Source organism: Vidua macroura, chromosome 3 (assembly GCF_024509145.1).
Source record: "Vidua macroura isolate BioBank_ID:100142 chromosome 3, ASM2450914v1, whole genome shotgun sequence".
NCBI classification, from domain to species: domain Eukaryota; kingdom Metazoa; phylum Chordata; class Aves; order Passeriformes; family Viduidae; genus Vidua; species Vidua macroura.
In genome coordinates, this window is record NC_071573.1 from 59,135,166 (window position 1) to 59,148,026 (window position 12,861).

The 12,861-nt window shown below is 41.1% G+C and overlaps 1 protein-coding gene across 1 annotated transcript in view; it reads left to right on the plus strand.

Moving 5' to 3' along the window:
* The window catches only part of LOC128804943 (uncharacterized), a 55,735-nt gene that overhangs the window by 11,931 nt on the left and 30,943 nt on the right, over nt 1-12,861 (plus strand). Inside the window, exon 2 of the mRNA XM_053973288.1 lies at nt 11,836-12,051. Coding sequence (XP_053829263.1) covers nt 11,836-12,051 — 216 coding nt within the window. The remainder of the gene's footprint in view (nt 1-11,835; nt 12,052-12,861) is intronic.

Here is a 12,861-nt window from a genome sequence, read left to right on the forward strand (position 1 = left end):
GTGACTAGCAGGCAGTCCTGTAAATGGATTTGCACACCAAATTGAAACCATGTAATTAGCCTACCTGCAAGGTATTTTTAATATTTTCTCTGATGTCATAATTATTTAACCTGTTTGACATTGAACCCTAAAAAAATGTTGGTATTCTCAGAGGAAAAATGTGTTAGCTTTCAGTTGCTTTTGCCCGAAATTACTTCAGAATATTTTTTTTTTATTTTTAAGAGTTAAGCAAAAGAAAATCCACACATAACAAAGCATATGGAATAAGAGACTCGAGACAAGCTGCCTCAGTCACAGTCCTCCCAAAACCAACAACCTACACATGTGGGAGACTCCAACCCACAAGCTGATAAGTCAGCATTGGTGACTTACACTTCAGCTTGTGTTTCTAAAACAAAGCTCTTTATTGCCATAATCTTGTAAATAAAGTGAAGACCACAAGGAATAAATGCTGGGTAACATATTTCTTGTGTGTGTGAGTGTGCCCCTGGAAAAATACTAAGCTAAGAGAGGAAATAATGTAAACAGCAGAAAGAAAGCTTCCCTTGTTTCATACTTCTTGAGTGTGTCTGGTTTGCATCTGTTACTATGTTTTTCACTGAAGAGCACTTATTTCTTTAATACAAATGAATGACTGGTTTTGACTGGCAGTTTGAAAATGTGGTTTTGCTCCGATTAACTGTACTTTTTGTCTGTACTTAGCCCCTTTTTAAAACCATACTTCTCAAGCTATTTTAAAGCAGGAGCAAAAACAACACATGGAACAATTTATTGAAATGCCAGGCAGGTTTGACAGGTGCAGGAGAAATTGCTTAGTTTCTCAAATTGAAACAGCTGCAGTTTTATAGGTGATGAAATTGCATTGGGATGGGGTTTCAGATTTGTTAGTTCATCTTGTGTTTGCTGTTTTGTTTTTGAAGCATTGAGTCATTTACCCCTCTCCAAGGAGGATTCATAAGACCTATTTCTCAAATGGAGGAGGCATCTAGTCACCACAGAGTGATGGGAAGCTTGGTGAAATTCAAGCAGATTTCAGAATAGATTGAAATGCAACTAGAAAATAATAGTTTTCTCCTCATGGGATTATAAATAAATGTTGCTGGCCACTTCTGGAGCAGGAAATGCTATAAATATTTGGTCCATCTTTCAGATGGCCTGAGCTAAGATTTTATTACATATCTCTAAAGAATATCATGCACAGAAAATTTTGAATCTTTAATCAACAAATTTTAACCTCGAAAGAGTCTCTTGTATCAAGGAGGTTTGCTTTCAGTCTGTGCAATTGCTAGACAACAATGTATGTTTTATTTTCAAATTATTCAGGACCATATGTTCTCCTACAGTGGCAGAGTATGCATCATGTGGTCTGCTTTCCATAAGTTCATTTTATCATCCTAGTGGGGAAAAAAATTAGTGATGAAAATCAGTGAATGATCTTATAAGAATTGGTCATGTTTGGCAATGAATTAATTCATCAAAACACTTAAGTCCTCCTCCTAGCTTAAATCCCTGTTGATGACGGTGTTTTTAAGTCCTAAGTTCTTGTAAGGTTCAGAATAAAATAATCTTTTAGATCCCGATGGAAATTTATTGGTGTTTTGCACACTGCATCTCAGCTGGGATGTTATTTAGAAATGGCTAATTTGAGTGCTGTGGAATTTCTGTTTCTTCTCAAACACTGTTCTTAGCAAAGGCAAATTGGTCACTAGAAAAGCTAGGAAAGGAAATGGTGGATATTTTCCTGAAAGATATGCCTCTGAGCAAACACTTTGCACGGGACTTCAAGCAACCTAGTCAAGTGGAAGGCGTCCCTGCCCATGGCAGAGGGCTGAGAACTAGAGGATCTTTAAAGTTCATTCCAACCCAAACCTATTCTATAATTCTATTATTCAGTATCTCTTTTGACTTGGAAAAGAAAAGCAGAGACATTTGCCTTGTCTGTGTTACCCAGTCTGATAGATGACAGGACCAACCCAGAGCGCTCAAGTGGGACTTGACCAAGGCTGTGGCAGCCTCCCCCATGGCACTGCCATGCCACACTACACATGGTCCTGCACAAGCTGCTGAAGTCTCTGCTGCCAGGTCCCAGCCCAGCCTTGCCTGGCAAAGGAGCTGATCTGTAAAAAATTACTGTCATCTTTCACCAGGAGCTCCTCTGGGAATACTGCAGCTTTCTAAGGTGTATTGTCCACCTCACAGCTCTGTTAATGTTTTGGCACATCTCTCTCACAGGGCCAGAAGGACCAGTCACCCTAAATCAGCTTGTCTAGTGGTCCTGGTTGCTTTAAAATTGACAAAAAAATTAGGATGCTGTGCAAAGTTATACCACAAATTAGAAGGGTCACCTTCTGCCAAATCTAAAGGAGATTAGTGAAGTGTAGTGTTAGGCTCAAATTTGAAACAGGAAAGTTATTAATTTCAGGCCACACAAAATATGCTTCCCTGCTCTGACAGTGTGAAGCTTTTGAATAGTTAAGGATGACTATTGAATGGGACTTGGTGCTATAACCAGTCATCCATAATGTTCTGCCACTGCAGTCATTATTCTTGTACTGCAGCCAAACTTTATAATGCTGGGCTACTTCAGCTCAGATTACTGAAGGATGCAAAATAACTGTTGCATCAGGAAACTGAGATGGACAAAATGTACACTGAGGTATCTTTGTTTTGCCTGGAATTTTTTCATTCACCTACCTTTACTGCCATTCACATCCAAGCATGCATTCCCTGGCTCCTGTGCCTGGATCAGATGTTCACAGTACCCTGCTGACTGATTTGAGGCTTTGACTAATAGATATGGGATGTGGTGTTAATCAAAGCAGGAGTTAAAATAAATGTTGCCTAGGTTTACTGACAATTGGCATTGCTCACATAAAACAGAATAGGGAAGAGAAGGTACCAGCGAGCTGCCGCAGACTATTTGGGTAGGATTTCGGGTTGTATTGTTCACGTTGTTTTTATTTGATCTAGATGAAAAGCACTTTTAACTTGGTAGCCTGGAAAGATTACACTTGCACATACACAATAAACCCCATTTTGTTTTGTTTTCCTCTTTGACATAATACGCAGAGGGTGTTTATACACCAGAACGGACAATGAATCTATTGTCCCATCTTGTGTAGTAACAAGTGCCATCAGTGCTTGCAATTGATCCAAGAGCTCTTACCTGATTCCAACACATCAGTTATTTATTTATTCACAGGGAAAAGAATCCCATGACACTAACAATTGTTATCAAGGACAACATGGGAGGAAGTAAGAGAGGAAAATCCTAAGTGGTGCCTATTCATTTTAGATTTTTTTGATGCCACATTACAAAAAATCAGTGTGAGGGCACAGCAAAAGTTAATTTAGCTATTAATGTGAGATGTGGGTTTTACAAACTTTCTCCTCACTATTGGAGCTGGCAAGAGCTTTCCCATTTAATGGAACAGGAAAATCAACCAGGCAGTTTGCTGTCTGCCCATTAACACTAGTTATTTGCAATCCTGGTGTGCCTAAATTTTCTGCTGTTCTTCATGCCTTGACTTGCATGATTTACAACTTGTTCAGGAAAAATATTTAAACTCATATTTAGAGGATTCCAGATTCCTTGAGTTATTTTTGTACCCGTCAACTTTTGGGATTAGTGCCTGAACGCAGTCATATGTTGACATATTTTTTTTAAGAATATGCCTTTGCTAACTTTCTTCTGTGGCCTGGAGACACGTCATTCACACTTAAGATAACAAAAATCTGCCTTATTTACTTGATGTGTTAACATTGCAAGTGATAACAACAAGAAGTACTGAAAAATTTGCTGTGCCTTCCCTTGGATAGATCTGATTTCTGCCAGATGCTGTGTATTCCCCTGCAATACCGAAGTATGCTGGGGCTCCTGTGAAGAACGTGGTAATTTCCCTGCACTTCTCCACCCGAGCTGTGACCCATTTGTCCTTCCCCAGATCCCCCTCACATGCAGGTAACCTTTCTCCTGGCACAGCTGGAGGACTAAACGCTCCATGAATCCAGGGCATGTACATCAGACTTGGACAGAAACAAGGTCCTCTGCTACTTGGCCTCCGTCTGCTTTTTAGCGAGCAGCTTCTCAGCTTTGCAGGGAAAGCAGCAAATGATGACTATGCAGCGAGTTGCTCTTCACTTTCCCTTTTAAAATAAAACGTGATTATTAATCAACAAAGTGGTGTGTTTCAGGGATCTGCAGGGGAAAAAAAAATAGCTCGAGGTGATTTGACAAACTGATTCTTTTGCTGTGCCGCATTTCCCATGGGACATGACAAATTAAATGTCAGAGTCAGCTAGAGAGTAGTGCTAGATCTCAGTCGGGGCATTAATCAGCCTGCCTCTCGTTTACCACTTTCCACTTAAGTAGATGACTGTATAGAGTTTGAACAATGGAGCTTTTCATTCCCTAATCTACCTAATTGTAATTTAAATAGGTTTCCTGACAGTCGCCCTCAAGACTGCAGGGGAGATGATTCCAAGAGCTCCGTGTCCACCTCGGTTTTACATAATGGATGAAAATTCAAATCCTTGTCCAGGGTGCAATTAGATAACGTCAGGAAAAGGAAAGAAGGGATCAGATGAACAGCAACTGGAGAAGGAGGAATGTACATTTGATATCAGAGGGAGGCAGAACTCAAACACTGGCACATACACTGACCTAGATCACGCTCGAGGCGTTTGGTATTGGCCGGTAGGGAAAAGAATAGCCAGAGACTTTGAAATTCAACATGCAGAGTAAAGGAGCTGACTAAGAGCCAAAATAACCTATAACTGATGCAAACACACTTTCATGAAGAACGGGCATTTAAGTGCAGAAAAGTTCAAGGGCACAGAGTAGCTTATTCCAATTTCTCACAAAAAGTAAATGAAAAAAAAAAAAGCCCATCCAAAGTTTTGGAGGAAGAAAATGCTGCTGTAGAGAGCACAGGGTGGTTGCACAGGCTGTCAGATTACATTTGATACTATTGTGTTGATGGGTGTGATGTTTCTTTGAGAACTGCCTGATAATACTGGACCTCCAAGCAGTTTTTTCCACAGTTTTCCTCAAGCCATTCCATCATCCAGTTTATGTTCAGTCCTCAGCAAACGTCCACAGTTTTAAACATCTAATGGCCTATCAAATTTGCCTACAATCTTATGCCATTTTTCTTTCACACAAATATTACTCCAGGATGTGTATCTTCCACCCTATTGCCAAATCCTACTAAAATCCACGGTCAAAATCCATATCAGACACTAGGGCTTAGTGCAGTGAAGTGACTGCCACATCCACAAAGGGCCTAATCTTGCAAGACATTATGTCCCTGCATAACTTGCCTTTTCTTTTCCTGTATATTCCTAAGTTTTGAAGGTCAAGTGATCAGCTGTGAAGCCAGTAAAGAAGTTCATCTTGTCCTAAGAAGCACCAAGATTTTCAGAGCCTTCAGAGATAGGGAGGATGCTCTGGGATGGTCACTGGTGCCACTGGCACCTTTTTTCCTCTGAGCAAGAGCCACATCTGCATGGGTAGAGACTCCAGAGAACAGGAAGGTACTTCTCTCATGGAAAATATTCCTCATGATTGCAGTGATGGGGACTGGCTTATGGATAACCAATTAAAGTGTAAAATGTGCTGAGTGGACTGATGACATTGACAACTGAGCCATATGAAATTAAAAGCTTTATCTGTTTGCTATTGCATAACAGGAAAAGCTAGGAGTGAAAAAAGCCCTGGAACTTGGCAAATCTCATTTAATCACATCTGGCAATTTTCAAGTCTAAGATTATCACCGTTGGATATCATGTTTTTAGAAAGTAAAGCAAATAAAGAAACTTGAGAAAACAAGGCTCAGAAAAAAACAAGAGCCTTTAAAAGAATACTTGTGCACCTTTCAGCAATCCTACAGGCCATGCTTGGGAAAAGGGTATTTAGAGCTGCTGTCTAACAATAGTCACATTTCAATTTTGTTTGGGATTAGTGAAACATGGCTACATATTAGAAGGGCGCACAGCACTCCTTTGAACCCACTTTTCTTGAAAGAATTCATTATTCTTGTGCGGCGTGGGTTTTTGCTCTCCCCGGCTGCACGCGGCTCTTGGGAGCCCAGCTGTGGCGTAGCTTCCACGTGCTGCCGGGGTTTGCTGCCGCGGGTTCCCGGACACGGCTCCGTGTCTCGGGCGCGTGGGCTGGCCAACCGCTGTTACCGTGCGCTAGGGACCCGGCAAAGAGGAAGGAATTTGTCCATTTACTCCGTGCTTGGCAGGAACGGTTTATTGGTCACGTGGCGCGGTTCGATGGAAAGACGCGACCGCTCCCGGCACTCGCATGGGAGAAAATGGCCTCTGACTGCCGGCGGGATAGGGTTTTATGGAGGGGCGGGGCGAGAGGATCCACGGCCTGCCGGCCAATAGGGGCGGCTGCCATGGCGGTGACGCCAGCAACAGCGACCAACCAGAGAACCCCGCAGGGGCGGGCACCGAGCCGCGGGCTGAGCGGGATCGTGTGGCTCGGGGCGGCCAGCACGGGGTTTCCCGGGGCCGGACGGCAGGGTGGTTACAGGAGCGGCACAGGGGTAAGAGCCGGCAGCGGGCAACATGGGGGCAGAAACCGCGGGGGGGAACAACGCGGGGGAAACGCGGGATTACAGAACTTGACTTATTTTAACATAAATTAAAAAACCTAATCTAAACCCAAACTCCGGGATGCAACATTCTTGAAAATTTGAATCAATTTTGTTTACTGTCATTGCAAGAAATGCCAGAAATACCAAACAACTTTGATTAGTTCCAGAGCTCCTTTGGTGGTTCAACAAAACCACCAATAGAAAAAAAAATTAAAATGTTGCAGGGTGGAGAAGTGTTTACTCCCAGTCATGAAAGTCTTTGAGTATGAAGTTGACTACATTTGTTCCAAATAATTTGTTCTATCTCAATAATAAATAACAGTAAAAAGAAAGTAAAAATGTAATTTGACTTGAAAATGGGAAATTCTTGATTTTGGAAAAGTTGAAATTATTTGCTTTGACAACCTCAAAACTCTTCATTTTAAGAAATTATTCAGATGAGTAGTTATATTAAAGCTGATTATCTCAGACACATTTAGAGTCTGCTGTTTATACTCTATAATGGTGGATGAAATTACTGGGCAAAATTAAGGGGCCTTGCCTTCGAAACAAAAGTACAGAAGTTGTCAGAGGAAGTTCAGAGGAGGATTGCTTCCCGCAGTTAGGAGCAGGCTCTAGTTTATTTAGTGGTAGTGGATATCTTGATAAGAATTTTAAAAATAATGTATTTGAATAATAAAATCCTCCTTACAGTGCCACAAAGAATTATGCACCTAGCACATTGGTATTTGAGCTCTGGGGAGACCTTAGAGCATCTTCAAGTACCTGAAGGGGCCCTACAGGAAATCTAAAGAAAGACTTCTTACAAGGGCATGTAGTGACAGGACAAGGAGCAAATTTGAACAGAAAGAGGTTTAAATTAGGTATTAGCAAGAAAATTTTAAGTGTGACAGTGGTGCAGCTCTGGAACAGATTTTCCAGAGAAGTTATGAATGCCCCATCCCTGGAAGTGTTCAAGGCCAGGCTGGATGGGGTCTGGAGCAACCTTGTCTTACAGAAGGTGTCCCTGCTCACAGCAAGGTGATTGGAACTAGATGATCTTTAACGTCCCTTCCAACACAAATCATTCCATGATTCTATGATCACATAATGCCCTAAATAGAAAACTATCATCTGCTACTTGTTAATCTTAATTTGTCAAATCAGGGAAGAAACTCTGAGAAATTTCTTTAAAATTCTTTCTGGTTTTGTGCAATCCAGTGTAGGAGTTTTTTTAGTGGAAGTGAATTAAAAAGAAATGAACCTTTGCACTTTGAATCCCTTAGTGACATTTAAGATAGCCCAAGTCAAACAGAGCTATAGATCTAAGGCACTTGTCTAATGTAAATGTAAATATTAAAACCTCAAAAGATCTTTGAAGTCTATTAAGGTTAAAGCTAGACAAAAGCGTATAGTGTATACTTACAATTCAGGGACTAATACACATACATAACATTTCAATAAACTTAACTGAGGCCCTCTGAAAAGTAATATATAATCTACAAGCATCAATAGAAACCCAAGAGACCTGAATAGCAATGGCCAGGGAAATTGCTTTTCTTCCAAAGTCTGATCTTGACCGTGCTCCTGTGAAGTTGCTGCCAGTTCCTACTTTCAAATCAGTATTTTCAATGACTTTGGACATGGATATATGTTGAAAGTCAGTGGTGAATCATTGAGTTTTCTATACTCTTCTGTGCATTTTACTGAGTGTTATCTATGAATTTCAAAATCAAATGTACGGTTTGTCGGCAAAGGGATACTGAGGGGCATTAGTCTGAATTACCTGAAGAAGTGAAATTAGAGGAGTTGAATGTCATTAAAGTCCCCCTGAACCTCTCAATTTAGAATAAAACCTGAAATTTTAACTTCAATAAATGGAGTAAACAGCTGCAGAATGAATTAAACCCACCATAATTCTGAACCAAGCTGTCCACACAAGGGCTGGATGTGCATTTACGTAATTTGTGACTGGAGAGCAGACTTTAGCACATCCATGAAGGCAAGCCCTAGAAGCAGCCCAGCGTGCCAGGCGTTGGCAGAGCTCCTCGGCAGCCGCCACAGCCCAGCCCCAGCGTGGCTCCCATGGGCGGCTGCCGGGCAGGTCTGGGCGCGTGGGCAGGCACCAAGGGCCCGGCTCGGCGCCTCACTCAGGGGCAAAGGCTGCAGAGGAAAGAAAAACAACTTCCCTGGGCTCAGCTGTGCAGGCCTTGGGTTTCTACTGACGTTTGTTGATTATATATTAATTTTCAGAGTGACTCAGTTAAGTTTATTGAAATGTTACGTGTGTCTTGCTGAGTCAGCACGGCATCCTGGACAGGATGTACGTGAACCTGGACTTTGTCCGACCTAATGAAGAAAAACTACTTTTAAAGCTCTCTGACAGTGCATTTGTGGGTGAGCTAACCTATTGGAACTTTTTCCAACCATTAAAAAAAAAAACCCAACAATTGTGCTGGTTCATTCAATCTTAAAGCTAGATTCTCCTGAAATTTGTACATCTTAGTTTCCCCAAAACTCTGCTTCATTTAACAGAACAACAATATGACCAGAGCAGTGTTCATGATCATGCTTGTTTTTCATCTCTCGGTACAGGCTATAGTGTATAAATAATATGGAGCTATCATGTGAAAACTTTGGTTTAGCCCAACATTTTTAGACAGCAATAAGTATCCATAAAAAAAAAAGATGTGTGTCTGGCTTAAAATCAGGAGTCATCTTGGAATAAAAAGTAAATAAAGAAAAATTATTCAGAATTCAATGTGAACTGAGGAACCACTTGCTGATGCTAGAGAGAGAAATGACATCTACATTCTGCTGTGTGCAGCTTCATAAAATGCACTCTGTGTTACTTTCCCTCATCATTAAAGCACCAGTGGTTCATTTTTAATTTATTATCATTATACTGCAGAATGTATATTTCATTGCTATTAAAAGGTACAGCTACAAGATCATTCAATACCAACAGATTTTGGTGTATCAGAAGCACCCAGGTCACATTTTGAATGCTTTTACATACACAGGAAGGCTAGAGATGTATAAGTGGAAACACAAGAGAGTGAAAAAACAGGTGAAGTTACAATAGAAATTATTATTTAACTGTATCACTGCAAATGTAATGAATTTGATATAACAAAACCAAACATCATAGGGTCTTAATGAAAACTTAGATCCACATTTACATGTGAATTCCATATGCAATTGAAAAGTCTCAAGCAAAAGACTGGCCTATGATTCCTGAATTTTTAAGGAAGACTGAACCTGCAGCTCATTGCAGCCCCAACCCTTTTCTGCTGTCAGTTTGGTTCTTTATTCATGCACATTTCTGCACACTGCGTGCACCCATAGTGAAATGCCTGAAGCTGCAGGATGTTGAGGAATAAAGCCAGAACCAGGTCAGAAAATACTTAAGTGACCACCAGGTATATCTTTAAAAGGACAAATTCAACAGACATTTACTTCTTTCAGAATCACATTAAATATACTGAATGTTTCTTGTAATAAAACTACACTGGGAAATCAAGCATGGGTTTGTTTTTTTTTTCCATGAATAGAATTATTATTTTCAACACACCAAAATCTGAAATTAGATCAAGACACATAGAAATGTATTTATTTGGAGAGAATAATATATTTAATGATGTGCTTAACAATCATAGAATCAATTATGCTTGGCAAAAAATATATATATTTTTAAATCTGCCTGAGTTAAAAGATCAGTTTCAATATATATTTGTTGAAATTAAATCTGAAAAAAATAAGCCCTCCCCCCTACAACTTCAACCCATCAACCTGAAGCTAAAGCAGTCTGGATATTTTGTGGGGATGCTCTAGAGCATGGAAGTAGAGGGTAATATTATCCACACGAACTGACACTAAAAAATGCAAATGGGGAATGCACTGGAAAGTGGCTCATTTGCCCACAGAAGGAAATCTATTTGCTTGGTTTCCATAGAGAGGTAAGAGAAATTTTCCTAATCTTGAAATTTCCGGCAGGTCAGCAGAGCAGGCACTTTGCTCATGGAGGAGTCACCAGCAGAAGGCCAGTTAGAGATGTCTCATTCTGTTTGTTTATCATACATGATCCTGGTTACCAGTTGCTGTGGTATAGATTTCCACTGTTAATCAAGCACTTGCCATCCTTTTCATGACTAATGTGAGATAAAATGGTTTTTTTCCTGATGTAAAGCATCCTCTAATGGCAAATATCTCCTAATGAAGAATGGAGATGCTGAGGCCCGGGACACAAAGATCACAGAGCAAAGAGATTGCATCCTGTCAACAGGAGGACAGTTGGGCTGTCAGCTCTGGTTGTCTCAGCCTTCCCCCTCCAGGCTGGAAGAGTATGTCCTGAGACATCCCTATCCATCCTTTGCATTCAAACGGCAGAATTCTGATCAGATTCAGTGCAAATATACCACAGCTCATGCAGTGGTCTATTTGCTTGGGCAGTGCCAAACAACTTGGAAAAAGAGCTCAGGAAGAACTCTCACTCCTCACTTAATGTCTCAGAAAATCCAATACTGTTGATTCACATCAGAGACAGTCACAGAAGTGAAAGGAAGAGCAAACAAAGTGCAAAGGGTTGACACCGTGCCCTGCCAGCACAGTGCATTATGCTCGTAAACCAGCATCCTTCCTACTGCAGTGCACTGGTTCCTAGCTAGGAAGCTGCAGAGATGAGAAGGCAGGGGAAGGCAGGTTAGAGGAGTCGGGGTCAAAATTTGGGGCAGGTCAACAAGAGAAACTGACTCTTGAATGGAGTGATAGGAGGCACAGAAAAGGCTGAGGTAGTTTATGAAGTCAGAGATGATACAGGAGATATTGCTGTTGAAAGAAAGGACTGCAGAAAGCAAGTCTTACAATTCTATTCCTGCAAAACCAGTCTGCTTTTTCTCATGGGGAAATTGAGCTGTTTAGGCTGGAAGTACTTGCTTTGGGTAATTATCACTCTCTTCTTAGCAGTCTACTGTGTACTTCAATATATTTATAAAGCCTTTATTTTGTGGATAAACTTATGGCAGACTTGCACAAAGCAGCAAATACTTCTCAGCATTAAGAGCCTGGCTATGATGATGTGTGTTCACCCTGACTTCACCGTGGTACTTTTTCCTTCAGAAAATTGATTCTGATCCTCATATCTGACTATTTTCCCCAATCTGTGCTACTGTCCTCATAGGAAACCCTGTTGTGCAATCCCAACTGCTGTAGAGCAAAAAGAATCCATAATCTGCTTCTGTGTTGGCAGGTACGAAGGTGGATTAAGAGCCCGATGGTGAACGTTGAAAAACATCCACATGCCAGCCTCAAATACCCGGGGTCCACTGTGATGAATTTACCTGCAGGGGATTCAGAGCTCGAGCCTCCCTTCTGCCAGACCTGCCTGAGTGATCACCCTTTCCAGCGAGGGATTGGTCCTCAAGAGGCTGAGTCCTGCTCCTGGGAAAGCCAGAGAAACAGCAAAGTAAGCCACTCTTTCCTCCCCACAAATTTTGTTTACATGTTTTGTACTGATAACAGGTTGTACTTACAATGAGCCTGTATTTAAGAGATTGTGTGTCCCTGGAAGAGAATGCATGTTCCAAAACCTGAAACTCTACTGACCAAGGCTGTTGTGCACATCTGAGCTCTGCTTTCTACCTTGAAATTTGGTACCCATGGAAAACAAAAGACAACTCACTAAAGTGCTGTGATGTACTCTCATAGTATTTGAACAGATTAACAGTAATAATAAATATTATTTCCCTATTTCACAGAAACTGAGGTGAGGATAGGTGATATTATCTTTCCAAGATAATGAAAAGGACCCAGACTTGCTAATTTTCTCCCTTCTGTCCAACAAGTGCAAGACCACCCTTCATCCCCTCTACCCTCCAAACCATGTCTAGCTTTCTTTTTAGAAATCAGAATTTGGCTCAGGGAGTTTTCCCAAATATGAGGTGAACTACTCAGGGGGTCTTCTAGGAGAAGGGAAACCCTGTTTTGCCTCAAGTCATGTTAGTATGTTATAGATGACACCATTCCTCGTCTAGTGCTGGGCAGTTACACACAGACGTGAAGATGGCAAAACTGTGAGGGCTGAGATGAAATGGTTGAGAAGGGGCTTTTCTGAGGCAGACTTTGGACCTTTTTTTCATTGTTCAGCTCCATATAATCCCTGTGGAGAAAAGCCAAATGCAGAGCAGAAAGTTTTCCACAGAGTCTGGCATCCCTGACAGAATTATCCCTTGCCTGGAAATGGTGTGCAAAAAAAGGAGAGAGTTGTAGAAACATA